Here is a 26,029-nt window from a genome sequence, read left to right as displayed (position 1 = left end):
ATGCATCGGCGGTTTCGTCGTCATACACGTCTGCAGCAGCGATGGACAATATCGATAGACGTATGCGGATTGCTGTGTCAGAAGAAGCTGGGGCGCACGCAAATCAAAAGAATTCGTAATTAAGGGAGCAACAGACGCTTCAAGGGATATGTTGTGGCTCGGCGGGGAGTTCTGAATGGAGGTGTTACGTATGCTGATGATGTTGTGCTTTAGGTGGTGCTTTCTGTTCCGTTTGTTGGTCAGGCTCCATCGCTTGCAGCATCTGTGAGCACGAAGTCGGGGAAAAAGCGGATCGTTGCAGCGGCAGATGTGAATGCGCTCATATCGATCTGCGATCTATTTGACCCGTCGCTGCTGCCGTCGGCGATAGCGCGGCTGGTGTTGCGATCGCCGCAGTCGAGGCATGTGGTGGAAAAGCTAAAAGGTGAAGGGATGGGATGAAGGAGAAGAGGAAAGGAGTGAAGAGGAAAAGATTGAAGAGGAAGAAAAGGAGAGAGCGAAGAATGAGAAGAAGGGGATTGAGAAGAGACTGGTTTCGCTGACGCAAATGATCGGGATAGAGCGGATTGTCCCACTGCGTGATGTGAGCGAGAAGATGGTGATGAAGGAAGGGAAGGCGATTCTATCGGCTGATTGTCCTTGCGGGGAATATGAGCTATTTGAGTGGGCGACAGGGCTGCGGACATCTATTTCGCTGAATGAGCCATGCAAGATGGTTGAAAAAAACGAGAAAGATGGAATGAATGGGGAAAACATGATCGAAAAATAGAAAGAAGAAATCAATTGCGGTGTGAGACAGGACAACACATCGCTTCTAAATGGTATGTGGAAGATTTGGTGACGAGGAGGTGATGCTGCAGTTGTGATTGTGAGAGTTAGGCAGATGAGAGAAGGAGCGGAAGCAAGGAAAGTGGAGGTGACTCTGAGCAACTGCACAGTGATTACGCGTGTGCATGTGTTTGGGAGTGTGCTTGCGCAGGTGTTTGATACAGAGACGCAGCTGACGGGGCTGGCAGAGGGGAGGCAGGCAGGGGTGCAGACAGCGAAGGTGGCGGGGTCGTTCTACACGTCGGACAAGAGGCTGGGCACAGAGCAAGAATATATCCAGCGAAGGCAGACGTCAGCAGCGCGGCTGGGGAACACGCTGGATGCGCCGTCTGTGCTGATGCACGGGGTTGTGACGCAGGAGACTTAGGATGGAGGCGAGCGAATTTGAAGGGGATGCGATCTGCGGAGGAGCAGCAAGCGGAGAGATGATGGCAGACATGATGGCGAGGAAGTAGAAGAAGATGATGAAGAACGGGGTGATGGAAAGAGGGAACGGGAGGAGCGCAGAACTGGAAAAACATCTTATTTTTGTGGGGAGACAACTGCAGTTGTGCTGAACGAAGCACCGTAGGAAGGAAAGAGGAGGCGTGCGGTTATCCCGAAGGAAGTGATTGCAGGGAAAGGGCAGAGCACTGTGACAGTGGTGGCGACAGACGATGAGTATTTAGTTGCGAAAAAGGTATGAGTGGATCTGAATCTGTGCCGTGGGAGAAGGAAAACGGAGGGAAGAGAAGGAGAAGAAAGAAAAGGGTAATTGAGAGAAATGATGCTAATGAATGTGTTTGACCCGAAGAAAGAATGTTTTGCAGAAGATGCACTCGGAGCTGATTCTGAAAGAAATTGGTGAAAAGAATATATTGTGAAGCAATTGGTGAAAACGAAGAGGAAGAGAAAAAGGAAGAAGAGAAAAAGGAAGAAGAGAAGGAGAAGAATTGCTGGAGAGGAGTTTGAGGAGGTGTGTGGAATCGGTGGAGAAAGTGGAAAATCAGCTGAGGTCGCAGCTGATAGACAAGAAAGAAGAGGAGAAGGTATTTGAGACAGTGCTTCGATCGGGACTGGATGTTGAGGGTTTCATTGAGGCAGAAGAAGAAAAAGAAAGAGGAAGAAAGAGCAGTGGGCATAGGTACATCTGTGCTTCTTTTGCAATTTGCAATGTTAAAAATTAACTTTATGATGAAATAATAGATAAAAATAATTTAAAACTTTTGGGTGGAGGAATTTTTTGAAATTGTTTTTTCTTGTTGCTTAAAATCAATTTTGAAAAATCACCCATAAATTTTCCAATTTTTAATTAAAATAAATAAATAAAGATAATTTCTTATTAATAAATACATGCAATGCTTTAAAATGTTATATTAACCTTTTGCATCAATAAATTTCTGAGAAATAAAACATTTTTGAAAAATAAGTTTTGAAATTAATAATTTTTGATCTATCCCACAATCAAATTTCATATTGCCAAAGATTTAGGATTAGCTTTTTTTTGTGATGTGTTTAGTGCACACTTTCCAATATATTGCAATTTGAATATATAAATATTGTATAATTGTATGCAATGATTGTCATTTAAAATATATTATTATTATTAACAAAATTTGATTCTAATGATATGAAGTTGATAGTTATGCAACGTCACACAACATGAGTCCAATATTGGTGGATATGGTTGAAAATATATAAAAAGTGCATATATGTATTTGAATTTCATTTTATTTGAATATTATGTACAAATTGTTTGATAAACAATTTAATATCAAATTGTTTTTTTCACAAAGATGAATATTGAAGATTGAATGCGGAAATTGGACCTGAAGAGAAAAACGGAACAACATTCTTTTGCTTCTTTCGCAGGCACACTCAGAATACATGCGCGGCTGAGAAGATAAAGAAGATTACGACTTATTTTACGGAGAAGGAATATGATAGGAATCAGGATAAAAGCAGAACAATGAAGAAGAGCATCAAAAGCAATCAGAACAGAGTCGTATACGCTTTCTACGCTGTTTGAGAAAGACTGAAAGATGAATGGAAGAAATGAATAAGAAAAATATTAATTTTGTAATTATTTTTCTTTCGATTATTTTGATTGTCTTTTTCAATAAATTCAATTTTTCAAAAGAATTTCATTCACAGAATTTATTCGTGAAATTTATTTCAAAAAGAAGAACTTTTAATTGCAAATCATTTTTAAAAGAGCAATGCATTTCAATAACATCATATTTTTGATTGAGCGTTTTTGAAATGTTTGATATCCCTTTGAAACACTCTAAATTTATAAAGTATTACATGAGAATCCTTATTGATCGTCTTTTCAAAATGAATTGGCTTGTGTTTGGTTTCTTCTCCATCAATCACAAGTGCATCTGTGAATGAATAGATATCTTCAATTGTCCCTTCATCCCTCACTTTCACTTTCCTTTCTCCTTCTGTCTCACTTCTGTCAATGTGGCTTATTTCACTCCACATCGATTCACACGGATATCCATCGCTCCCACATCCCAATGCGTCATACCCTTCCCTCGACACACTCACCTCCATTCCCTTCATTTCAACAAGGAAAAACCCAAGATCAACACTCTCCACAAAATGTGCTCTGTCAACCCCTTTCATATCAACTGCCTGACCTTCTCCTTCTCCATTTTCATATTTGTATTCAAATCCAAACCTCTCCTTCGTCACTGTTTCATTTAGTTTCTTGCACAAAATGAACAAATCCCTTCCCTCAGCAGCAACATTGCCTTCGAATGTCAATGTTGTCAACTCAAAGTTATTCACACAATTGTCACTCAAATCCAGATATATTCCTCCTCCTCTTCCTCCATTTCCATTCGCAGAGCATCTCAATATGGATGATGATCCCATTTCAAGCAAATCATTCAGGTTCATCTCACTCTTCAAACACCCTCCACTCACACTTTCAGTCTCAATATCCTCAAATCTGCTTTCTCCATCAACTCTCAAACTCGATCCTCCATTCGATGTTATCAGCGATCCTATTCCCACAACACACCCCAATGCTGTCATGTTCCTCAATGTCACTTCCGATCCACCATTCCCCACTATCACTCCTCCTCCACTGATTTCAATCCCACTCAATGAACAGTTCTCAAATATCACATTCCCTCCTCCAACTCTTGCAATTCCATATCCTTCGAATGTTATCCCGTTCATTTCTGTTCTCTCTATTCGAATAACCCCTCCATTCCCAATCACTATCCACTTCCCACACTCATTCACATTTGAATTCACATTCGCATTTGAATTCCCTTCTCCTCCTGAGAACAAACAATCCAAAATGAAACATTCCCCAATCCTCACTTCCACAATCGATTCATCACCACTTGCACTTGCAGAGGAGGAGCATTGAAGCGAAATCTGAAGAAGTGACAAAGTCAAATGTGTTTGCCCATCCCCTTCTGTCAATTCAAATTTCCCTCCCTCTTCAACAACCAGTTCTCTCGTTTCTTCATTCCCTTTGATTGTCAGTCCTTTCCCACCTCTGTTGATAGTCTTGCTCACTGAAGCAGCACTAACAACCATAATCCTCTCTATCTCATCGTTCAACCGATCAAACCCAATATCAACAGACGAGCAAGGATTTTCTTTCGCTCCACAACTTGATAATTCGTTTCCAGCATTGCTCACAAACAAATTTGATCCCAATCTTGGAAACAGATAATTGATCAGTGAGTCTTCTTTTCTTGGTTCAGATGACTCAAGCACCCACATCTTATTTTCTGCTGTGACTCTTGTGGCTGTCCCTTCCTACAACGCTGGAAGAAGCATCGTCCATGGTGATCCGCACACCAAATACACATCTTCTCCTTTTTCTGCCACATTGTTCGTGAAAGTGTCATTCTTCATAGAGTATTCAATATTCGTTGTCTCAAATGTCAGATGCAACCCTTCTCCTTTTCCGCTTCTCTCTGAAACTGTGCATCCATTCATCTTGTTGTCATCAAACAACAAATTCCCTCCATCTCCCACAATCATATCAACACCTCCCCCAATTGCACTCATTGACTCGCATCTGCATTCCTCAAACACGCATTTGTTAATATCCACACACTTCCCACTCCCCACTCTCCCATTCAACACCCCTCCATTCCCACTGCCTCTCTGAATCGATTTGAATGTGCAGTTCCAGATTTTCGCATTAATCCCTTCTCCAATCTCAATCCCATTTCCATCATCAAAACGAGATTCATTCATCGTCGTGTTCTTAACCTCAACATCTCCTCCATTTCTTAATTCGAACAAACTTCTTCCCACGTTTTGTCTTGTCACATTCCTCACAATCACCTTATCAATAAATCCTCCAACCCCCGCTCCATCAAAAGTCACCATCCCTGATTTGGTCATTCGGATATTTTCAAATTCACAATTTGTCAACTCCACTTTCCCTCCTTTCCCGCAAATCAATCCCACTCCAATACTTTCTGATTCTGCTCCAAATGAACATCCTTCAAATCTCAATGTGTTTGCACTGCACAAAATACACACTCCTTTCTTGATTCGGCAAATGTTGATATCGAAAATGCCAATGATGAAAATGAGATTGCTCGTTCGCTATTTATCAAAAATACGTTTTCTCCTCCTTCGACAATTCCAATCTTTGCTTTTGCAACATCTCCATCAATGTTCATTTCTTGAGTGTTGAGTGTCATTTCATCGAAAATAGAACTTCAATCAACGAGTTTCAATGTTGCTGGTGATGTGTTAAATAGATTTGTTCCTGCATATATCAATGTGGAGTATGGAAAGTGAATATCCATATCCATAATAGCACATCCTTCCATTTCCCACATTTGCATAACTAACATTTGGTTTCTTTCGAAGATCAAATTGAAATCGACTTTCATTGATCTGCGATGTGATGTTGTAACATTCAGTGAAAATATCATTCCCCACTTTTGCTGTGTTTGCGCTAAATTTCATTCTCACAAATGCAAAATCAAGAATCCCTCTTTCCTTTGTTGCAAAATACACTCCTCCTCCTTTTCCTGTGCTGCTGCAGCTGTAATGACTGATTGTTGATTTTTAATAATCATTGATCCAAACGCATTAAATGCTTAGAATATTTCCCCTCTAATTTTATTTAAATCTATGTTGTCTGCAACATTCCGAACTGAGAAATTATAATTTTATAATATATATTGTTAAAAGTTAAAATTACAGATTAAATATAATAATAAAATATGTAGCATACGTTTATCCATATTTTCAATATATTTTCAACTATATCCACCAATATTGGACTCATGTTGTGTGACGTTGCATAACTATCAACTTCATATCATTAGAATCAAATTTTGTTAATAATAATAATATATTTTAAATGACAATCATTGCATACAATTATACAATATTTATATATTCAAATTGCAATATATTGGAAAGTGTGCACTAAACACATCACAAAAAAAAGCTAATCCTAAATCTTTGGCAATATGAAATTTGATTGTGGGATAGATCAAAAATTATTAATTTCAAAACTTATTTTTCAAAAATGTTTTATTTCTCAGAAATTTATTGATGCAAAAGGTTAATATAACATTTTAAAGCATTGCATGTATTTATTAATAAGAAATTATCTTTATTTATTTATTTTAATTAAAAATTGGAAAATTTATGGGTGATTTTTCAAAATTGATTTTAAGCAACAAGAAAAAACAATTTCAAAAAATTCCTCCACCCAAAAGTTTTAAATTATTTTTATCTATTATTTCATCATAAAGTTAATTTTTAACATTGCAAATTGCAAAAGAAGCACAGATGTACCTATGCCGAGCAGTGTGAAAGGAGCATCGGGGCGAGCATTCAACGAAGGAGGGGATTTGGGGAAGATGGAAATGCAGGTGAGGACGATGAAAGGGAAGATAATTCGAGTTTGTGTGACGAAGAAGACTACTGTGGAGGAGCTGAAGGAACTTGTGCGGAAGAAAGAAGGGATTCTGCCTGACATGCAGAAGATTGTCTTCAACGATGTGCAGCTGAGTGACACGCGCACGATGAGCGGGTGCTTCATCCGGAACAACGAAGAGCTGAAGCTGATGCCGTGTCTGCTGGGGGGTGCAACGGATGTTCAAGGGCAGATGGGGCAGATGGAGAAAGGATCGAGGCCTGGAGCGAGAATGGCAATGCCGATGGTCGGGATGGCTAGGGCAGGTGCGGAGGCAGGATAAGGGCAGAGGCCGAGAATATAGATGCAATAGAATGCATGGCAGAGGATAAGCAATGCTGGCGTGATGCCTCGTTGGGCAAATTATTTTTGTGGCTCTTTCTTTATGGCTATTCCATCAGATCCTCAGATGGCGATGCCAATGGGAATGCAGATTGAATCAGAGTATATGCGTAATGTTTTCACTTCTGCTTCTTGTGTTTCTAGCGACTTTTTTGGAGATGATGAGCTTTGTACCTGGAAAGAAAAAGAGAAAATACCAGTTGCGAAGTTCCAGCAGGTGGAGAACATGAAGGAATACCGAGAGAACCAATATCATCGTGTGGCGTCATCTCGTTTTGTGCTGATTGAGTGGAACCATTTCTTCCTCGACTATGCGCGACATCTGTTTGGGTGCGCCGGGGAGTGGGTGGGTAGGGATGCGCGCGAGTGTAGGAGGGCCGTTCATTTTGTGTCAGCGAATGTGATTGAATACACTGATTCATTTGCGTCAGCGGCGTTTGCAGCCGCGCTGACAGATGTTTGTGTGCATCCTGTTTGTGTGGAAAAGGCGATTGAGATGAGGGGAGGAAGGGCGAGTGCGTCTATTTGGAGCATGGACACAGCTGTGGTGCTGTTTGTGAAGGAGATGGAGGAATTTGAGGGAGGGAAGGAAGGAACTGAAGAAGGAGAAGGAGAAAAGGAAAGAGAAAGATAATAAGAGAGACAAGTGAGGAAACAAGGGCTGCAGTTGAATCTCTTGGGGAAACGAGTGGAGATGAAGCAGGTGGTTGTGTAAAAGTTTGTGTATGACGTGAGCGAAGAGTGGGAGATGAATGAGGAAGGGAGGAAGGCGAGGAAGTGTGTGGAGTGGGAGAAGATGCTATCGGGGCGTGTGTGTGTGCGATGTGGTGCTGACAAACACGACGTCAGCGCAGAGGTCGGTGGAGGTGCTGATACAGGTGCCAGGACGGTCAATTGTGCTGCAAAGGGGCAGTGCGACGAGGACACGGAGCGTTGTTCCGGGTGCGTATGGGATGCAGACGGTATCGTATGAAGTCTATTTCCTGGAGAATGGGGAGTTTATGCACTATCCGGCGTTGGTGGCGATGCGTGGGCGGTGTGTGTGCTGCAGCCGAGAGGGAATGCACCGGGTGAGGGTGGAAGCAGAAGGTGTAACTGGTGATAAAGAGGAAGCAAGCTTGTCACAGGAAAAAAGATGTTGCCATAGGTGTGGAATACAACATCACCAGCCGATTGCAAAAAGTTCGAGAAGAAGAAAAAGTCGAGACACTTGATCCTGTCGTTCGAATAGGTTTCAAAGATGGTAGGGCAGCGCTGATGAACGAGTCTAGATGGTTGAATGCAGAAGACGGAGACTCTAGAGGGTTGATGCTCACACTGGTTGCGCTTTACATTTTTTGATGTTCTCTGGGTGACTTCTTCAAATACACTCCATTCAATAACAACATCTTGTTCAACTTCATTTTTTTACTCTTCTTGAACTCTTTCAAATGCGCAATTCACTTACTCCTTCCGGCTAAATATTCTTCATCGTCAAATTAAAAATGTTTAAAATTGTTATTGACAACATGAAATATTTCCCTCTGAAAATTCACCGATCGTTGTAATAGTCATATGCAGAAGTTATATTCTTTGAGAATATTGCAACAAAAAAACGAATTCAAAAAATCCAAAAAAAAATTAAACTTTTAAGAAAAAACAAATTACAAACAACCAATTATAAAAATGCTTTTTTGCTTAAAATTTTAGTGAGATGTATTTGCTAATACGAAACGTTGATATCAATTCTGAGATTTGAAAATATCTGATTGAATAAAACTTTATATACGTATCTTAATATTTAATTTTCTTAAAAAAGAATCGAAACATTCATTGTAAATTTTATAAACATCTATTTTCAAGATGGATCAAAAAGAAAAAACTCTAATTCACCAAAAATCAGCAATTGTAATTTTTATGAGATCAAAAAACATAACTTTTTAAATCTGATTGATTGTCGTCCAAATGAAGTTTGTGACATGTTTTTAAATATTATCATGATAACATTTGTTTTTCAAGAATAACGGAAACTGAATGAAAAAAAACAATGTCAATGTTCCAAAATTTTGATAAAAAGCGATAATTCAAGTTTAAAATAAAGGATTTTGAAGAGTTTCATGAGAGATTTAAGCTTTATAGATTTTAAGATGTTTTCCGTTCAAATTCTTTACATGTTGATAACTTTCGAACCGAAAAAAATCAGACCGAAAATTTTGACAGAAAAAGTATGATCCCAAAAAGAATTACCCATATAATCACATTTTATTTAGTAATTGGTACCTTTTTCAATTAAAAATCGATTTTTTGAACAAAAATTTCAATTTTTCGCTTTATCAAAAAATGAACTCAAAAAAGTTTTAATAATGTTTATTTGTGAAAAAAATTGGCATAATGAAACTTGAACGACATCAATGAAACCAAAAAATATTCAAAAATTTTTATTATTCTGTTCATTAAGTTTTCAGTTTTATTGAGGATAGTTTATATGTCTGAAATAAATGGATAAATTGACGATGAAGTTTTTTAAAAGTGAAAAAAATAGCAGAAACTTAGAGAGTTACAAACACACTCAATTTATTATCCTCAAATTTTGTCTCTTTTTCGTAATATATGCATTCATTCGTTAGGTGTCTTTGCAATAATAATCTTTTTTCATTCTGAAAAGTCTTATTTCGAGAGAATTTTTAATTTGAAATTTTCAGATCAAAGTGATCATTGGATCAATATTTTTTGTTTTTTAAATTTTCTTACTCAATTTAAAGTTTTTTTGATATTTTTTCATGCTTTCATAACAAAGAGATTATAATTAACTTAAATAACTTCAATTTTTTCTTGGAGTGAAAAAATTGTGAAAAATAACTGATGCGCTTATAGTTGCAGTATGCCAAATAATTAATTTCGCAAATGAATTTTGTATATTTTTGAAGAATTATCAAAAATTGAAAATTTTTGACCCAAAATTTATTTATTTATTTATTAATTTTTATTATTTTCTGTGTAAAGTTGCATCGTTTATTATCACAATCGGATATTGTCATAAAAATTTATGCTAAAACAGATGTAATTGTATCCGATTTAAACTGTTCAAACAAAGAATAATTTTTAAAAGAGTTTTATTTCTCATTGACAGGCAATCTGAAAAATCAGGAAAACGCAAAAATAGATTGATAAAAATAAAGAGATCAAAGAGGAAGATTACAAAAATAAGTTGACATGAAATGGAAGAGAGCAAGAATAGGATTAAAAGAGATGGCTAAATTATTTTGAAAAGTGACATCAGATCAAAAACTTGACCCATGGCAGTTAATATATAATCATTCCGTTTCCATTATTTTTATGAAAAGATTAAAATTATAACGAAAATGCTTATCTGTTAATTGCAATCTTCTTCATGAAAAGAAAATGTTTGAATCAAAAAATTATATATCAAATTATTGATCAAAATAAAAAAATATAAAATTCTCAATGAAAAAGAGTTATATTTGCTTTAACTATCATTCAATTACTGACCAATGAATTGTTAATGGTTTATTTGATTCTTTTTAAGAATAAACAAAGATCTTGATAATCGTTTAAGTTTTAACTTACTCAGAATTTTTTTTTAACTCGGATTGAATATCAACATTTCTTGTTGGTAAATACAGCTGGTTAAAGTTGGAATAAACAAAAATTTTATCAAAAATTGATGGTTTTATGATTTGTTTAACAATATGTTTCTTTAATTGGAAAAACTGTTTTTAGCTCGACAAATTCGCAGCAGATTTCAGAGCAAACTTTCATAAATGGAGAATGCAGTGTGCAGAATATTAGCAATAACTCGTTGGAATATCCTCAGCTGCTTTGCTGTATCTGAACTCAACAATAACCAACGAGAAAAGTCTAATCACAACGTCAGAGAAAGTTCGAATTTAGAATGTGAAATTCAATTTTGGTCAGTTATATTCATATTCAGGCAGTTCTATTATTCATGAAGCATATGGACAGCTTTCTCTTTCAGTTGTTGATTTTTCTTCTTCAAAGTCTTCTTTGTTATCATATATTTCTTCTTTTATTTCTTCTTCGTCTTCTTCGTCTTCTTCGTCTTCTTCGTCTTCTTCGTATTCTTTGATTTCATCATCTACTTCTTCTCCTTCTTCTCCTTCACCTTCACCTTCACCTTCACCTTCTTCAACTTCTTCTCTTCAAACGTTATGTTCAGAAATATATTGAAGGAAGACTGTTGTATTCTCAGTGTTAACTGCATATCTGTTTCTTTCAAAAGCTTTTTGAAAGAAAATGAATTCGACAAGAAACAGGAGATAGAAAAGGATGAAAAAGGAAAAGAAGATGATAACTCTGATGAACATGTCATAAGAAAATTCAAAGCGTCGATCGCATCTTATACGCATTCAAAGAACAGCAGCATGTTGTTGATCTCCATCTCTTTCTCACTCAAACCCTTCTCGAGCTATTATGTAAAAGTTAAAGAAGAAGATAATAATGAAGCATGAAAAGGCATTGGCTCCTTCTCCCTTCCAGTTCCATGTCATTGTGTCGTGAGACATAACAACTCGCTTCCAGTCTCACAGTGGCAGCTTAAAGAAGATCTCCACTTCCACCTCTTTCTTCCAATTTGCAGTCCCACCAACTCCACATCCAGCTTCACCATCCACAACAGCATCCGCTGCCCTTCTTTCTTCCACATCACAGTCTGCAGACTCTCCGTTCTTTTCCTCAGCACAACCCTCACACACACCCCAGCTGGCACCAACGAAAGCGCACGCATCCATTCGTCAGGCACTTGCTTCATCAGTGCAAAGTGATAGCTCACAGTCTTTTTAACAGCAATGTTCTCAAACTGTGATAGAGGCTCTCTTCGGTATGCAACATCGCACTTATACGGCGACCGTTGGTTCAGTATTAAGAAATCGTTGCACTGGCACGCCCACAGCACCGACGCAAACGACGGCAGACAGCACCTCGACAGCCGACATGCGTCTCAGAAGATCCTCCGGGACTGCGCAAATTGAGTCTGGATTGCACGTGTGGAAGAGACTCCACTTCATCGTTTGCATTGCCCCAACGTGCCATACCCAATGACTATTATATTTCTGAAGATGACAAAATAGGAGGATTGCCATTGCATATCGTATCTGACTTACACATTCATCACCTCTTTCAGACTCGCTGCAACAGCTAGGTTGATGTTCAGCAGCAATCCAAGAAATAAAGATGCATCAACCTCTCCCTTCTCCGACTTCATCTCTTTTAACTCCTTAAAAAACATCTTTATCTTCTTCTTTAATACCCCTTCAAGCAAAATGTCGATACGCATACGACACATCCGGAACGATATTGTCAGGAAGTCCTCTTTCTCTTTCATCGGCTGCTTCTGCTGCTTGCCTTCAAACTGCATCGTGTTGCAATAAAGGAAGAAAGACAGCTCACCTCCCGTAAAATCCTCCGGCACGTACTTCCCAACTGCTGCACATGTGAAAATTCCTTTCGGAACAACATCACATTGCAGATCATTGCCATCAGCACTGCCTCTTTCTTTTTATTCTCCTAGAACTTCTCCCCCAGCCGCAAACACACAAAATCTTCAAAACAACTGCCTTGGAAGTTCCACATCTTCACAATCGGAGCTGCCATCACTCAAATCAACCAATATCTTGTCTCTGAATATTCCCTTGATCGTCGACTGCATCCACGCCAGCTTCCGTAGCTGTCCTGTCTTTAGCCACTGCTGTCTCGACTGAATCGACATTGATAACTTATATATGTGCGACATCAGAAGCATATGCACAATTTCGAACACCACCTGCTCCAGCAATAAAGACGCTGAGCTCGTCGGGCGCTCCATCGTCTCTTCAAACGACAACTTCACTTTCTTCTGCTCCTGCTTTTTGAAAACATAAGAATAATTTGCTGCTTCTCAATCACCTCCATAAACAGCGCCATCTACTCGCTTGTTGCCTATACGTATCCTTTCAGCAGCTCCATCAACATTTTTGTTTCCTTTTCCATCTGGTTCATCTTCTGCTTTACAGTTGTATCCACTCATCCTCCATCACCATTACAAGCATTCTCTGCTCCATCGTCATTTGCTTCTCCTGCAATATTCACTCCTCTACTCGCTTTCACAACAACAACCTTCTCGCTCGGGTCTGATACAACCATCACACTGCAGCCATCCCCGATGCTCGGTGCAAATTTTCTTAGTCCTTTTCAAACAACTCCGATGGCTGAATCATCGAAACCGAAGATGGAACCAGCATGCCCCTTCACAGGGCTCAAAAAAAAAGCCGGCGTAAATAACACCCTTGGTGCATCTATCGAAACATTGCTTTCTCCACTTTCCACTTCGCACTTCTTTATCTTGATTTTCAATTCCTTCTCTATCCCCACATAAATAAATTCGACTTTCTCCTTCATGGCCGCCAGCTGCTCCTGAAGCTCCTTCACCTATGCATTGTGCTTCTCATTCAGCTCCTGAATCTTACTCTCCCGCCGTAGGATAATCTTGTTCTTCTCCTGCAGCTTCTTAACCAGCGCACTCATCCGCAACGATTTCCGCTCGTCGTCCCGGATCTTCTGCAAAAGTATGTTGAACTTTGTAGACATATTTACCATCTCATGTTTCTCCTCCTCTTGCTGCTCCTTCAGCTCCCGGATTTGTCTGCTCAGCCCTTCATTCTCCCCTGCAATCTCAGATATCTGCGCCTCGCACTTCACACACATCTCACGCAGTATATTCACCGCATTCACCATTTTCCTCTTCAGATCTTCTTCCATATTCTTCAGCTCTTCGCCACTTCGCGCACTGTGGGCAAGTGTCATATCGCTTCCTTATCCAGCTTCACCACCACACGCATCGACTGCGGTGATCGCAAAGCCAGCTGCAATGTTATAAACAGATTGCAATCACATCTGCCGCTACAAAGATTCGCTTGCTCCCCGACTTCGTGCACATAGACGCTGCAAGCGATGGAAGCTGCGCCACGAACTGAACCTTAAGCATCGCTGAAAGCTCCTCATCGCACGCTCATGCAACACCCCCATACAGCACCGCCAGTCGCGCCACAACATATCCATGCAGCGTCCGTTGCTCCCTCAGTTACGAAATCTTTTGATTTTCATACACCCCAGCCACCTCTCGAAGTCGTCCATCGCTCCTGCCGACGTGAATTGCGCTGCCACCGCAGATGCATCCAAAGGGTCAATCGCAGGTGCTGAAGAAGAAGAAGAAGATAGCTTATCATCTCCTGCTGCCTTCTTCTCGTCGCTTTTCCGCCTCAGGAATGGCGAAGCTGATCGGCGTGCTGCTCCAGTTGAAGAAGACGAAGGCGCTGAGCGAAGAAACGACTGTTACGCTGCTCCCGCCATAAGAAGCTTTTTCAGATACTGCACAACGTCTTCAGGCTGCCCTAATGGTGACACAAACACAACATTTTCATTTGTATCAGAATGGTTGACCAGCCGAAAAAATCTGCTTTTTTCATGCTATTTGAAAGGATAGTTGTAGGATATTTTTCCATAATGTGTCAATATTAAAAGGAAGGGAGAAGGGAAAGGCACATACTGAGATGAAAGAAACTTGATAATATTGAATGATTAAATCAAAATAAGAGAAAAGTTTGTTTTTTTTTTCATTTGTAATAAATAGTGATTTTTTTTGAAAAACAACATTAATAATTATTCAATGTCAACTGCTTTTTGAATATTTTTCGATAACAACGAGCAAAGTTTTGATGAATTTTTCCTGTTTGATTAATTCTTATGAAAAATTCTTGAATTAAAGCAAATCAATTTTATTCGTTTAACAACAAAAGAAAATTATAAAAGCTTGTATGACATCCATGAAATTATAATGAATATTCGAATAGATGAAATGAAAATGCAGAAATAAGAACATGTAATTCATTTGATTCAAATAGCTCGAAAGCAGCAGCTAACAAAAGCATTTGCTAACAAATTATTAACGTTCTGTCTGTTATCATCAAATCTTTGAAATGCTTTTCAATAATTAGCTCAGAAAACAACAATAAAAAATTAGCATAAATCTTATATGGGAACGGAATGATCAACTTTTTTTGATCATTTGTGATCTTTTGTTGGACAAAATTAAAGTGATGGAACTTTTCAAAAAAATTTTGCCAGATGGCAAATGTTGAAAAACAGGAAAAGAGAAAATTCAGAGAACATTTCTGCAAAAATCAATTTATCTTTTGTGCAACTGGAAAAAAAGGTTTCCCTTGGAAAGAGCAACTGAAAAAGGCGAATTTGGAAGTGTGATAAAGGATTGAAGCAATGCCAATGAATGAAACAAAAGCAACAATGCAGGAATTAATAGAATTCTGATTTATTTCTCAGTATTTTTATTTTTATTTTCGTTTTTGTTTTAATTTTTATTTTTATTTTTATTTTTATTTTTATTTTTATTTTTATTTTTATTTTTATTTTTATTTTTATTTTTATTTTATTTTATTTATATTTTATTTATATTTTGATATTTTTTCTCCATTTTTATTTTCAGGAGACGATGAAATCAAAGGAAGAAAACATTGAGATTCAGAATGAAAATGAACAATTCCATGAAAATGCCTTATCACGAAAAAAGGGCTGAGGGGATGAGAAATTTCATTCAAGCAAAAAAGATGGGGAAGACATGAATCAGAAAAATAAAGAGCAACCATAGAATTTGCTGAAGATGGCAGTTTCTTGAAATTAATAAAAAAAGAATGAATCTGAAAAATGGAAAACAAGACAGAGAATTGAATTTCAAAAATGGAAGCAGTGAAGGAAATTATAGTTTTTTAAGTTTGGTTTGTTAATGGGATATCATAAAAATATGGGTTCATAAAACCCATAATCATCGTTGGAGCAATGATTCTTTTTGCTTTTCTTGTGTCTTTGCTCTCGGCTGTTTGCGACAAAGACAAAAGCGATAAACGGAATAATGGATATGATGCTTTCTGTGTTCCTGGTGTGGAGAAGAGTGGTTTTTTGGGGAAGGGAAGTGTTGTTCGGATGTTCTGCAAAATACACAACTCGTCAGTTGAAATGAAAGGGATATTGCTTGAAAAGATAGATAATTGTGTGATGATTGAAATGAAAGCAGGATCATTGCTGCTGGTTGAGGGGAGTGTGTTTGTGAGAAAGAACGAGTGGAATGGTCATTTTGTGAGGAATGGAGGAACATGCTGGCTGATAAACACAACTTTGGGTGTTGGGAATGGTGAGGAATGTGGAATGATGGGGAGTGTGGTGAAGATGGATAGAGGAGGTTTGCCGATGTTATTTGTGAGAAACAGTGAGTTTGAGGATGTTGTGCTTTGTGGGAGTGGAGGCAGCATTCTGAGAGAGGGTGCAGGAGGCTTTGAAGAGATCAAAAACTGTCGATTTGCGAATATCACAATGAAAATTATTGAAACAGAGGAGATACAAACTGGAAAAGAGTGGATGATGAAGAGAAGCAAAATGGAAGATTGCCTAGTTGAAAGATCGATGAATGTGCTTGAGGGAGGGATAGCGAGCGGAACAGAAGGATCTGGTTCATTCAACTGCAACAATTGCACATTTGTTCAGAATGAAAGAGTGAATCGGAAAGTGAGGAATACAGAAAGAAATACAACAACAGAAACAATTGAGTTCACGAACGCTGAATGGAATGAATGCTCTGCGCCTTGTGGAGGAGCGCTGTATGTGCATGACAATTCAAATGCGACGCTGACTGTTGAGAATTCGTCTTTTGTGAAATGCAATGCGACTTCCACTAGAGGAGGGGGGATATATGCTTTGAAAATTGCGGAATGCACTGTAAAGCATTCCACATTTGTTGAGTGTTATTGCGTCTCGTCAAATGATTATGGTGGTGCTGGGGCAGAAATAGAAGGAATGGCTATTCAAGTTTTTATTGAAAACTGTTTGTTCAAAGATGGATGGTCAAGAAATGATGGTGGAGGACTTGATATTTTAAGTTCAAAAGCAAACAAAACAAAAGATTGTGTTTTGGATTGTTTGTTTGTTAATTGTTGTGGGCGTAATGCAACAAGTTCAAGTGGAGGAGGATTCGATAATTGGATAACTGTCGATAAAATTGTTTTGAGAAATTGCCTTTTTCAAGGATGCCATTCAGATTGGAAAGGAGGAGCTATAAGTTTTCTGACAAATGGATATAATGGAAATCTTTTGTGGTTTTGCTTTTTCCACAATAACACAGCAACGTTTGGCAATGACATTCATGTTGATGATAATTACACTGATTCCCAAATTGTTTTTTGTTTTTCAACACGATCTGAAGGAGTTAGGTACAACGCAAAAGGAATTGACAAAAGTGAATGGCTGCCGAATGAAGGAGGAAGAAGCAGATTTGTTGGTTCGAAGGAGAGTCAAGAGAATGCAAAAGACACATTCAGCTGCGGATTGAATGAAAGCTGTGCGTGCCTCACAATCAGTCATTGCCTTTCCCAAATGATTGTGGGGTTTGTGGAGGAAATCAAGGTGCTTTCTGGGAAAGTTGTGGAAGGAAAAGGAGTTGATATTGGAGAAAAAACGATTTCTGTGAATGGAGCTTCATCACTTGGCTCAACCATTGAAACAAAGTTTGAGGCAAACAGTTTGAGTCTGTTTTGTGTTGGAACAGGGAAATTGGTTGTGAGCGATCTATCTGTGATTCACAATTCTTCATTTGAAAACAACAGACAATGCAGGTTGTTTGAGGTTGAGGGAAGTGGATTGATGGATGTGAAGAGAATGGACATATCAATGGATGCAGCTCATTCAGAAGAAAAGAGTATTCAAAGATCACTTGTGAAGGTGGAAGGGGGAGAGTTGAAGATGAAAGATGTGAGGTGGGGCAGAACATTCAGCACCACAAGTTTGATATCTGTGCCTCAAGAATCGTCTGCAACATTGACCCTGGGCAACTGCACATTCAGCAATATTGTGAGAACAACAACCGGATCATCGCTGATGAGTGTGGGTGAAGTGTCACATTCAATAACCCTTGAAGAATGCACCATTGATGGCTGTGGAAGTGAAGACTCTGAGTTTGGAGGGGGTATGATGGTTGCAGTGGGAAGCGGGGGTTCATTGAATGTGAAAGGAGGAATTGCGAAGAACTGTTATGCCTCAACCACACAAGGCAGAGGAGGGGGAATTGGGCTGAAAGTGAGAGAAACAAATGCCAACTTTCATATTTCATCAGCATTTGAAGGAAACAGAGCCAAGTGGGGAAATGATATTTTCATTGATTCTCCCAATTTGGAATCAGCAGCAAGAAGTGGGAAGATCACTTCATTAACAGCTTCGAATCCATTGCTGGATGAAATTCGAGGATTCGATAAAGGTGATGACTCAACACCAATTCCTTTGGGTGCTTATCTGATTCCTTTGCCAGATGAGATTTATGTGAGCAGTGTTGATGCATTCAACCATTCTCTTTGTGGATTTGCTGAGTTTCCCTGCCTGACTCTGAGGCATTGTTTGACGAGGCAAGAAGAGGAAAAGAAGATTGTTGTTGATGGGATGATTGAAGTGAAAAATGAACTGACATTTGGTTCCTTCAAACACACAATCAGAGGGAAAGATGAAAACAGTGGATGGAAAGTGATTGACGATTCTGATGGAAGTGGAGAAAGCATGATAACAGTCAGTGCAAATGCAAATATCAGTTCACTAACTTTCTCTGTTCCTTCTGCTCTCCAAAATCACGAAGTGTTCTTCTTTTCTTCCTCACAATTCTTTTCGCTTGAAGATTGCTCACTTTCTTTGCAAAATTCCCAGTCGGCGTTGTCTTTTGTGTTTTTGTCCGTGTCAGCAGGTGAGGTGTCCGTTTCATCGTTTTCCACGTTGTCTTTGTCCATTGGGAATCATCCATTGATTAGCCTTGCCGGAAGAAGCGTTGCTGGCACATTCACTTCCATGAGTGTTGAGGATATTAACTCTGATGCACAGAGTGTCTTATTTGGAGTTGCTGATGGAGCATCCATCACAATAGAGGATTCAACACTTTCAGTGAAAGCATCTTTACAGGCAGATTTGCCATCAGGATCAATAAGAGTGATTTCCGCAAGTTCAGCCAAGTCAGTGAAATTGTTGAACAATACAATGAGTGGATTCAAAGGAGATGGAGGAGATGGAGGAGCAGTGGAATGCACACTTGGGAGAGATTGTTCTCTTGAAATTGTTGGAGGAACAATGTGCGGGTGTGAGAGCAATGGAGGAAATGGAGGAGGGTTGTGGGTTGAGATTGGAGAAGGTTCATCATTCACTGTGGGAAACATCACAGATTCTTCCCTTCTGAGAACAAAAACTTCAAATGATGAAAGTAATTTGTTGCAACTTGAGAGCTGCAAGGCAACACAAACGGCAGATGGAGAGTGCGGATACGGAGGAGGGATTTATCTTCATTTGGCTGATGGAGCTCAGTCATTCGTTTTGAGGGATGTTTCATTTTCTGAATGTGATGCCAGAGAGGGGAAAGAAATCTTCATCAACGCACATGATCTTTCGAGTGTGATTAACAGAGAATCGATCAGCTTTGGAGTTGAATTGAATGATTTCACAAAATTGAATGGATTTGAGAGATCAACGCTGAATGAAACATTTGCCATCCCGCTGGTGGTGTATCTGTGGAACAACTTTTCAGCTCCAGCGTTTGTGGGAGGATCTTTGGGCCATGATTTTTCGATGTGTGGATATGAATCATCTCCATGTTCGACTATTTTGAAGGCAGTGTCACTCCACTTTGAAGGGAAGAATAAGGATGTCTCAATTTGTGAGCCATTTTCATTTGATGAGGAATTGGATTTGACCTCAAACGAATGGAGCATTGCATCCAAAGAGAATGAAATGAAGTGTGAAGTTTCTGACCAGAAAGAAGGAGCACAAAATGGATTGGTTGAAAGCTCTGTCAGTGTGTTTGTGACAGGAATTATCTTTTCTTTGAAGAAATCGCTGACAGATCATGAAAGTGTGTTTGAGTGCCATTCAGAGAAACTCACACTGACCAAATGTGGGATGGAAGGAGGGGATGAGGCTATTTCGACAGTGTTTGTGAAGGCTGCTGGAGGGGTAGTGGAGATTAATGAGTTTGCAACAAAGAATATGAAAATTGGAGATTCATCGGTATTTGTTGTTGAAGGGAATGCAGAAAGTGTGCCTTCGATGAATATGACGAAGAGCAATTTTGCTGAAATCACATTTGGCGATGGGAGCGTTGTTGAGTGCCATAACGGAAATATCGATGAGATGTCAGGATGCACATTTTCATCGATTACTCGTTCGAAGGAAAGTGGAGGATGCATAAGTGTTGTGAACAATGAGAATGATGATGATGGAAGAGAGCACAAAGTGGAAATAGATGACTGCACATTTGAAGGGTGTGCTGTTGCTGGAGATAAGGGAAATGAGATTGGAGGAGGTGCATTCTTTTATGAAGCATCTGCAAACACAAACCTATTGATAAGCGGGTGTGAGTTTTATTGCTGCACAGCACCACATGAAGAGGAAGGAGTTGGATATGGAGGAGGAATAATGCTGAAGATGCAGAAACAAGAGGAAGAGGAAGGAAAGGCAGGGTTTGTGATATCCTCGCCTGTTTTTTCGACTGACAAGCCGAATAATGCGAAGTTTGGGAAAGACTTATTCATTTCATCTCCATTGCTCATCAAGAGCATCAAGAACGAAACATTGCCATTTGTGAAAGATAGACTGGAGTTGCTGACAGAAGACTCGATGAGGGGATATGATGGGGGAAATAGGGAGTGTGCAATCCCACTGATCTATTTCTGGAAAGAGATTGGATCGAGCGTGTTTATTACAGAGGAAGGAAAGAATGTGGCGGTGTGTGGGTTGGAAGAATATCCGTGCAGATCTGTTGATTATGGGCTGAAGAGAACAGTCAGTTCTGGAGTCGAGCGCATGATAATTCATGGGGTTTGCGATGCAAGGAGTGTGATTGAGATGAGTGGGATGAAGGTGGAAGGAACAAATGGCGAAACAGACAAAATCCAATTTGTGAAAGCGATTGAGGGTGATGGAGATGCTATTGTTGAGTGCAAAGGGGCTGTTCAATTCAAAGAAATGGGAATGGTGATTCCGACTGCTTTTGATAACGGAGCAAGCATTCTCATCCAGACAGGTTCAGATGCAATCAAAACGAGCATTGTGAGCTGTTCAATCAGCACACATGGCAGTGCCGAAGGCGAGGTGTCATTTGTGCTGATCGGTGCCTCGAAAGGAATTGTTGAGATTGAAAAGACAAACATCGCAGGATTGTCATCGATGTGTGAGATCATGAGTGTGTCAACAGATTGTGCGATAGCAATGAACAATGTGACATTTGAAGATATTGCATTGAGCGGGAAAAGTGCAGTTGCGATGAGTGAAAATACGATTGCTTCAAGCGAAAAGAATGATGCAGAAGAAGTATGGAATATTCTATTTGAGCAATGCATATTTGCGAATGTGAAGCACAGTGCGACAATCAACCCTTCATTGCTTTGCTGTGATGTGTCGAATGATGTGAGATTGAAAATGGAGAATTCGACAATTGATGGGTGTGGATCGGCAAGCTCGAATGAAGGAGGAGGAATGTTCTTCCTCCTCAATGAGAGGGGGAAGCTGGAGATGAACCACACGAATGTGGTAAAATGTTTCTGCTCGAACATTGGGAGGGGCGGAGGGATGTTTTTGAAATCGCAGAGTGTCTCACAGGAAGCATTGCCATTTGTGCTGTCGAATATCACATTGCGAGAGAATGTTGCTTCGAAAGGGAGGGATGTGTTTGTGAAGTGCACTGACCTTGACTCGCAGATAAGTGAATCACAGTTCCTGATAAACTTCGGGGAGCCGTTTGTGAAGGAGCTGGCAATATGGGGATGCACAGCAGACAATTATGGGGATGAGGAGGATTTGCTGCGAAGAGTGTTTGTGTTCAGAAGTGAGTTCATATTTGTGTCTTCTGTTGTGGGGAACAGCAGCGACAGCAAGCAGTGTGGGGAGATGAAGAGCACATGCTCCTCGCTGGATGTTGGGGTGAGCCACATCATCCCATCAGATTATTCGCAGTTATTGATCTGGAATGAAACAACATTGACTGGCTCGTGCTCTGCTCAAAGGGTGACCATCAAGTCGATGGAAGCAAGCAGGAATGCCGAAATCAAAGTGAGCGAGATCAGTTTGGCAGATGAGGGAGTTGTGAGAACTTCAGAGTCTGTTCGACTTGAGAAAGTTTCATTTGTTTTTGGTGGAATGCAGAATGTTGTCTGCTCGTGTTTAATACACCAATTGAATGGATCTCTAATTCTCGAATCTGTTTCGTTTCATTCAGAGAGCAGAACAACAGCGAATCCACAGCTCCTTTTCGATGCTTCTCTGATTGTTGTTGAAGATGGGGTATTTGAAGCAGATGCGTGCAGCGTTAACAGTTTGGGATTCACAAAACCTGTTTTCAACATATTGGGTTCGGAAAGAGCATCATTTGACGATCTGGGAGTGGATGATGTTCGATGCAAGAGTTCGGTGATTGAATGTGGAAAGAGCGAGAAAGTGAGTGTTTCAAGGCTGACAGGCACAAACATCACTCTTCAAAACGAAAGTCTTATCTCATTTGAAAACGGCCATTCTTCTCTGTTTGTTTCGTTGGTGTTGTCATCGTTTTCAAATATCAGCCGATCGGCAAGTGGGTCTTGTATTGTCTGCACAACTCACCCGATGGGCTGTTTTGAGATGTGCAACTGCTCGCTCAGCAAGTGCTCATCAGAGTCACAAAAGGGGAGCCAGGTGGCGATAACATCGGCAGAGAAGATATTGATGGAATCGTGTGTGTTTGAAGGAAGTTTAGAGGAAAGAACCGAGAATTATTTGAATCGAGAAGAAGAAATATGCCGATGGAATGGATCTGTTGTTGATGTTGCGAAGAGTTCTGCGATGCTGAAAGATACAACAATCTTGAATTCACCAGAGGGTGGAATAACAACGAGTGGAGGAAATGTGAAAATTGAGAAAGGAGAGTTTTTGAATAACAATCCATCGATTGAAGGATATCCTTCGCTGAGAAGAAACATCATCTGCTCTGATTCAGGAATATTGAATGTGATGAGTTTGAAGGGAGGAGATGGATTGGAGAGAAATACATCACTTTGGATGTTGGATGATGGATGCAGTTTTGAAGGGATTGTTTCTGAAAGAGATTCATCATTCGTCATTCCTGTGCTGGAGAGCGTGGAAGCAAAAAAAGAGGCAAATAGAATGAAACTGACATTCAAAGGGATGCTTCTTGTTCCATGCAATCTGTCATTCTCTGTTGCGAAGAGGAAGGGAGATGAGAAGGAGATTGAAAAATACGATTTTGATATGGAAGGATTCTTGTCAGAAAGAGAAGCAGAAGGGAGCGTGGCAAAAGATCTCCTCAGCAGTTGTGGAGATGAAATCGAAGTGAGTGCTTCAATTTTGTTTGGCAACGCAGAATCTCCTTCCTCAACAAATCCATTCATTCTGAAGAATGCAAGTGAAGCAAAGGGTGGAGATGAAAGGATTGTTGAAGGTGAAAACAAGGAAATGTCCATATGGCCAATAATCGTTATCGTGCTTGTTGTGATTTTGTTGATTGTTCTTGTTGGATTTATTTTGTTTGTTGTTCGATGGAAAAAGCAAAAGAGACGGACAGAAGAATTGGAGGTGATTGTGGAAGACAATATCAGAAAGGATCCGAAGGCGATTGAGATGGTGACAATGGAGATGTCGCCTGAGGATCAGTGGAGAAGGGCTGAGAGGGAGGCTGAGAAGAAGAATGAAGAGAGGATAAAGAAGATGGTGTTTGAGAAAAGCTTGGGACACTCCGAGTCATCAGAGCATTTATTGAGTGAAAGTGGATCGACTGAATACATCCTGGGGAGAGATTCAGATAAGATTCCTGAATGGATGCTGGAGAAGGTTGAAGAAGAAGAGATAAGGAAGAGAACACCATCGCCATCTGTTTCATCCACTTCAACAACTGACTCAGATTCAACATTTGTTCGTGGGGAGGATCTGTGCCCCACCACCTCATCAATGTCGAATCTGGTGGATGCAATGGCCTGCTCCTCGCCTCATGAGAAGCTGATTGTGGATCTGAGGGATTCGCTGTTCATGCTGTTGCACGGGAGGAATAAGACGAAGGAGATGGCAATAGGAACTCTGAAGGAGAGGGAGCAAACAGCTGCTCAGATCCTGTTCTGGGTGGCCAACCTTGCTCTCCATTCATTTGACGAAATGGAAAATGAGCTTTCCTCTTTGGCCAACTTGAGTCCCCACCTTGTGTTGTTCTCAGAGCACATGGTGATCTGCATTGTGATGCATTCTGACTTATTGTCAGATGATGATTCAGATTCATCATCAATCTCTTCATCAACAGTTGCAACGTCTGTCAGTGATGATGACAGAGACTCACTACCCTCGTCTGCCTTTGAGGATGAAGATGACTTCAGAAAAGAGTGCCTGAGGTGGAAGGCGCCCGAGCTGCTGATCAACAAGAAGATGGGTGCAACAAAGGAGTCGGTGGCATTCTCGATCGGGATGATGCTGTGGGAGTGCCTGACGCTCCAGATCCCATTTGGTGAGTATGAGGCAGAAATCGCTGGAGAAAAATCAAAAATGGAGAGAGGCCGCCCATGCAGCCCATCGGCTCGTCTGCCTTCTCTGAGCTCGTCAATGCCTGCCTGTCGGTGAACCCCGCCGACAGACAGACCCTCACCAGTCTCAAGCGCCTGCTCATCCAGCACTTCCCGCCTGGCGCTGCCATCCTCACCCTCTCCGATGCAGTCGACTACACCTGCTGCTCCGACAGACAGCAGCAACTCTCTGGCTCAGCCTCGTGCAGCTCCATCTCGGCCACTTTCATCTCGTAGAACAGTGTTTTCCTCCTTCCTGCCCGATATCTTGCTCATCGGCGTGCAGGATTCGCTTCAACAAGGTGGATTAGTATTGTCGAATTCGGTACAACAAATGGTGAACTGAAATGAAACACCCAATTTGTTCCTTCCAAATACCATTTATGATTTTTGTGATTTTTTTCTTTTTGTTTGTGTTGATGTTGTTGCACAAAATGCATCAGTATTTGTGCATCTTTTTCTGTTTATTTGCTTCTATCCCCGCCGTTTTTGTTTTTGTGACACTTCACCTTTGCCATTTTCTGCTCTTCCCCATGATGTTCGTCTTCTTTTGTGTTTGTCTTGTTTTTTGTGTTTTTCGAATCCAAAAATGAAGTGATTGTTGAAAGCAGATAAACTCAATTCTTTGAACTTAAAAATGTCACAAACCAGCAGCCACACAGAGCAGCCCTCTTTGTCACAGTTCCAGAGAGAAAGAGGAAGAGACAAAACAAAATAATCTCAATTCCCCAGACTCATTCCCATTTGCTTTCCAAACAATTCTGAGCCAAAGGAAGAGCTGGATGTGGCTGCTTCTGTGGAACTGATGGAATTGGCTGGTGGGCTGATGCTTGTGCCTCATTGCCACTGGGCAGAAAATGTGCGAGTTGTTGAAGGCGAGAAAGCACAATGGAAGAAGACTCAAATTCCTTCTCATCTCAAATGTCCAAGGCAGTTAAATTGGCTCTTTCTCATCGCTGTGAGCCAGAATCTGTCGCATCCCAGCGGTTTGAGACTCTCGCCCCTCGGCAGTGCTCATTCACGATGCTTCCTCAAAGTGGCACATTTCCTCCAGCTTTGCCAAACAACAAACATAAACCTTCACACCAGCAAACGAAACACATACTTTGTCAAATGGCTCGTCTAGCTTGGCCTCAACAAGAAATCTTGTTTTTGCATTTTTCAAAGCAAGCTGCCCCCTGACATTTGCTTTCAAAAATACAATAATAAGGATATTGGAGTTATATATTGGGGGAAAAAATACTTTTCCCGTTTAGTTTATCTTTTTGCAAGAAACCAAAATTTCTGTTTGCTCAATAATGCATGTTTCGATATTCGAAATCCAACATGTGATTTCTTGAAT

General features: G+C 40.1%; 11 protein-coding genes across 11 annotated transcripts; 6 read left to right on the top strand and 5 right to left on the bottom strand.

Moving 5' to 3' along the window:
- Positions 1 to 769, top strand: MONOS_11656 (uncharacterized protein; the record flags this gene model as incomplete). Its single annotated transcript, XM_067864207.1, has 3 exons — positions 1 to 60; positions 214 to 378; positions 425 to 769. The coding sequence occupies 3 exons, from the start codon at positions 1 to 3 to the stop codon at positions 767 to 769; spliced, it is 570 nt and encodes a 189-aa protein (XP_067728309.1).
- A 114-nt stretch (positions 770 to 883) lies between these two features.
- On the top strand, positions 884 to 1,195 carry MONOS_11657 (uncharacterized protein; the record flags this gene model as incomplete). The annotated part of the gene is made up of 1 exon (XM_067864208.1): positions 884 to 1,195. The coding sequence occupies one exon, from the start codon at positions 884 to 886 to the stop codon at positions 1,193 to 1,195; it is 312 nt and encodes a 103-aa protein (XP_067728308.1).
- A 1,847-nt stretch (positions 1,196 to 3,042) lies between these two features.
- MONOS_11658 (uncharacterized protein) lies at positions 3,043 to 4,557 on the bottom strand (the record flags this gene model as incomplete). The annotated part of the gene is made up of 1 exon (XM_067864209.1): positions 3,043 to 4,557. One exon carries the CDS (start codon positions 4,555 to 4,557, stop codon positions 3,043 to 3,045), a length of 1,515 nt encoding a protein of 504 aa, XP_067728307.1.
- Positions 4,558 to 4,593: 36 nt separating this feature from the next.
- On the bottom strand, positions 4,594 to 5,495 carry MONOS_11659 (uncharacterized protein; the record flags this gene model as incomplete). Its single annotated transcript, XM_067864210.1, has 2 exons — positions 4,594 to 5,337; positions 5,415 to 5,495. The coding sequence occupies 2 exons, from the start codon at positions 5,493 to 5,495 to the stop codon at positions 4,594 to 4,596; spliced, it is 825 nt and encodes a 274-aa protein (XP_067728306.1).
- Positions 5,496 to 6,611: 1,116 nt separating this feature from the next.
- MONOS_11660 (putative Ubiquitin family) lies at positions 6,612 to 7,013 on the top strand (the record flags this gene model as incomplete). Its single annotated transcript, XM_067864211.1, has 1 exon — positions 6,612 to 7,013. One exon carries the CDS (start codon positions 6,612 to 6,614, stop codon positions 7,011 to 7,013), a length of 402 nt encoding a protein of 133 aa, XP_067728305.1.
- A 102-nt stretch (positions 7,014 to 7,115) lies between these two features.
- MONOS_11661 (uncharacterized protein) lies at positions 7,116 to 7,706 on the top strand (the record flags this gene model as incomplete). Its single annotated transcript, XM_067864212.1, has 1 exon — positions 7,116 to 7,706. One exon carries the CDS (start codon positions 7,116 to 7,118, stop codon positions 7,704 to 7,706), a length of 591 nt encoding a protein of 196 aa, XP_067728304.1.
- A 114-nt stretch (positions 7,707 to 7,820) lies between these two features.
- On the top strand, positions 7,821 to 8,413 carry MONOS_11662 (uncharacterized protein; the record flags this gene model as incomplete). Its single annotated transcript, XM_067864213.1, has 2 exons — positions 7,821 to 8,034; positions 8,220 to 8,413. The coding sequence occupies 2 exons, from the start codon at positions 7,821 to 7,823 to the stop codon at positions 8,411 to 8,413; spliced, it is 408 nt and encodes a 135-aa protein (XP_067728303.1).
- Positions 8,414 to 11,016: 2,603 nt separating this feature from the next.
- On the bottom strand, positions 11,017 to 13,094 carry MONOS_15107 (uncharacterized protein; the record flags this gene model as incomplete). The annotated part of the gene is made up of 6 exons (XM_067867962.1): positions 11,017 to 11,230; positions 11,650 to 11,924; positions 11,995 to 12,130; positions 12,193 to 12,532; positions 12,696 to 12,803; positions 12,974 to 13,094. The coding sequence occupies 6 exons, from the start codon at positions 13,092 to 13,094 to the stop codon at positions 11,017 to 11,019; spliced, it is 1,194 nt and encodes a 397-aa protein (XP_067728302.1).
- Positions 13,095 to 13,495: 401 nt separating this feature from the next.
- On the bottom strand, positions 13,496 to 13,870 carry MONOS_15106 (uncharacterized protein; the record flags this gene model as incomplete). Its single annotated transcript, XM_067867961.1, has 1 exon — positions 13,496 to 13,870. One exon carries the CDS (start codon positions 13,868 to 13,870, stop codon positions 13,496 to 13,498), a length of 375 nt encoding a protein of 124 aa, XP_067728301.1.
- Positions 13,871 to 14,143: 273 nt separating this feature from the next.
- On the bottom strand, positions 14,144 to 14,487 carry MONOS_17480 (uncharacterized protein; the record flags this gene model as incomplete). The annotated part of the gene is made up of 2 exons (XM_067870404.1): positions 14,144 to 14,379; positions 14,475 to 14,487. The coding sequence occupies 2 exons, from the start codon at positions 14,485 to 14,487 to the stop codon at positions 14,144 to 14,146; spliced, it is 249 nt and encodes an 82-aa protein (XP_067728300.1).
- A 1,429-nt stretch (positions 14,488 to 15,916) lies between these two features.
- Positions 15,917 to 24,745, top strand: MONOS_15105 (uncharacterized protein; the record flags this gene model as incomplete). Its single annotated transcript, XM_067867960.1, has 3 exons — positions 15,917 to 19,413; positions 19,507 to 20,880; positions 21,961 to 24,745. 3 exons carry the CDS (start codon positions 15,917 to 15,919, stop codon positions 24,743 to 24,745), a joined length of 7,656 nt encoding a protein of 2,551 aa, XP_067728299.1.
- Between the last annotated feature and the right edge of the window lie 1,284 nt (positions 24,746 to 26,029).

The sequence above is a fragment of the Monocercomonoides exilis genome, assembly GCF_001643675.1.
Source record: "Monocercomonoides exilis strain PA203 chromosome Unknown scaffold19-1596985, whole genome shotgun sequence".
Lineage (NCBI taxonomy): Eukaryota > Preaxostyla > Oxymonadida > Polymastigidae > Monocercomonoides > Monocercomonoides exilis.
The sequence above is the reverse complement of the archived record's forward strand: the minus strand, read 5'-3'. Positions and strand labels throughout refer to the sequence as shown.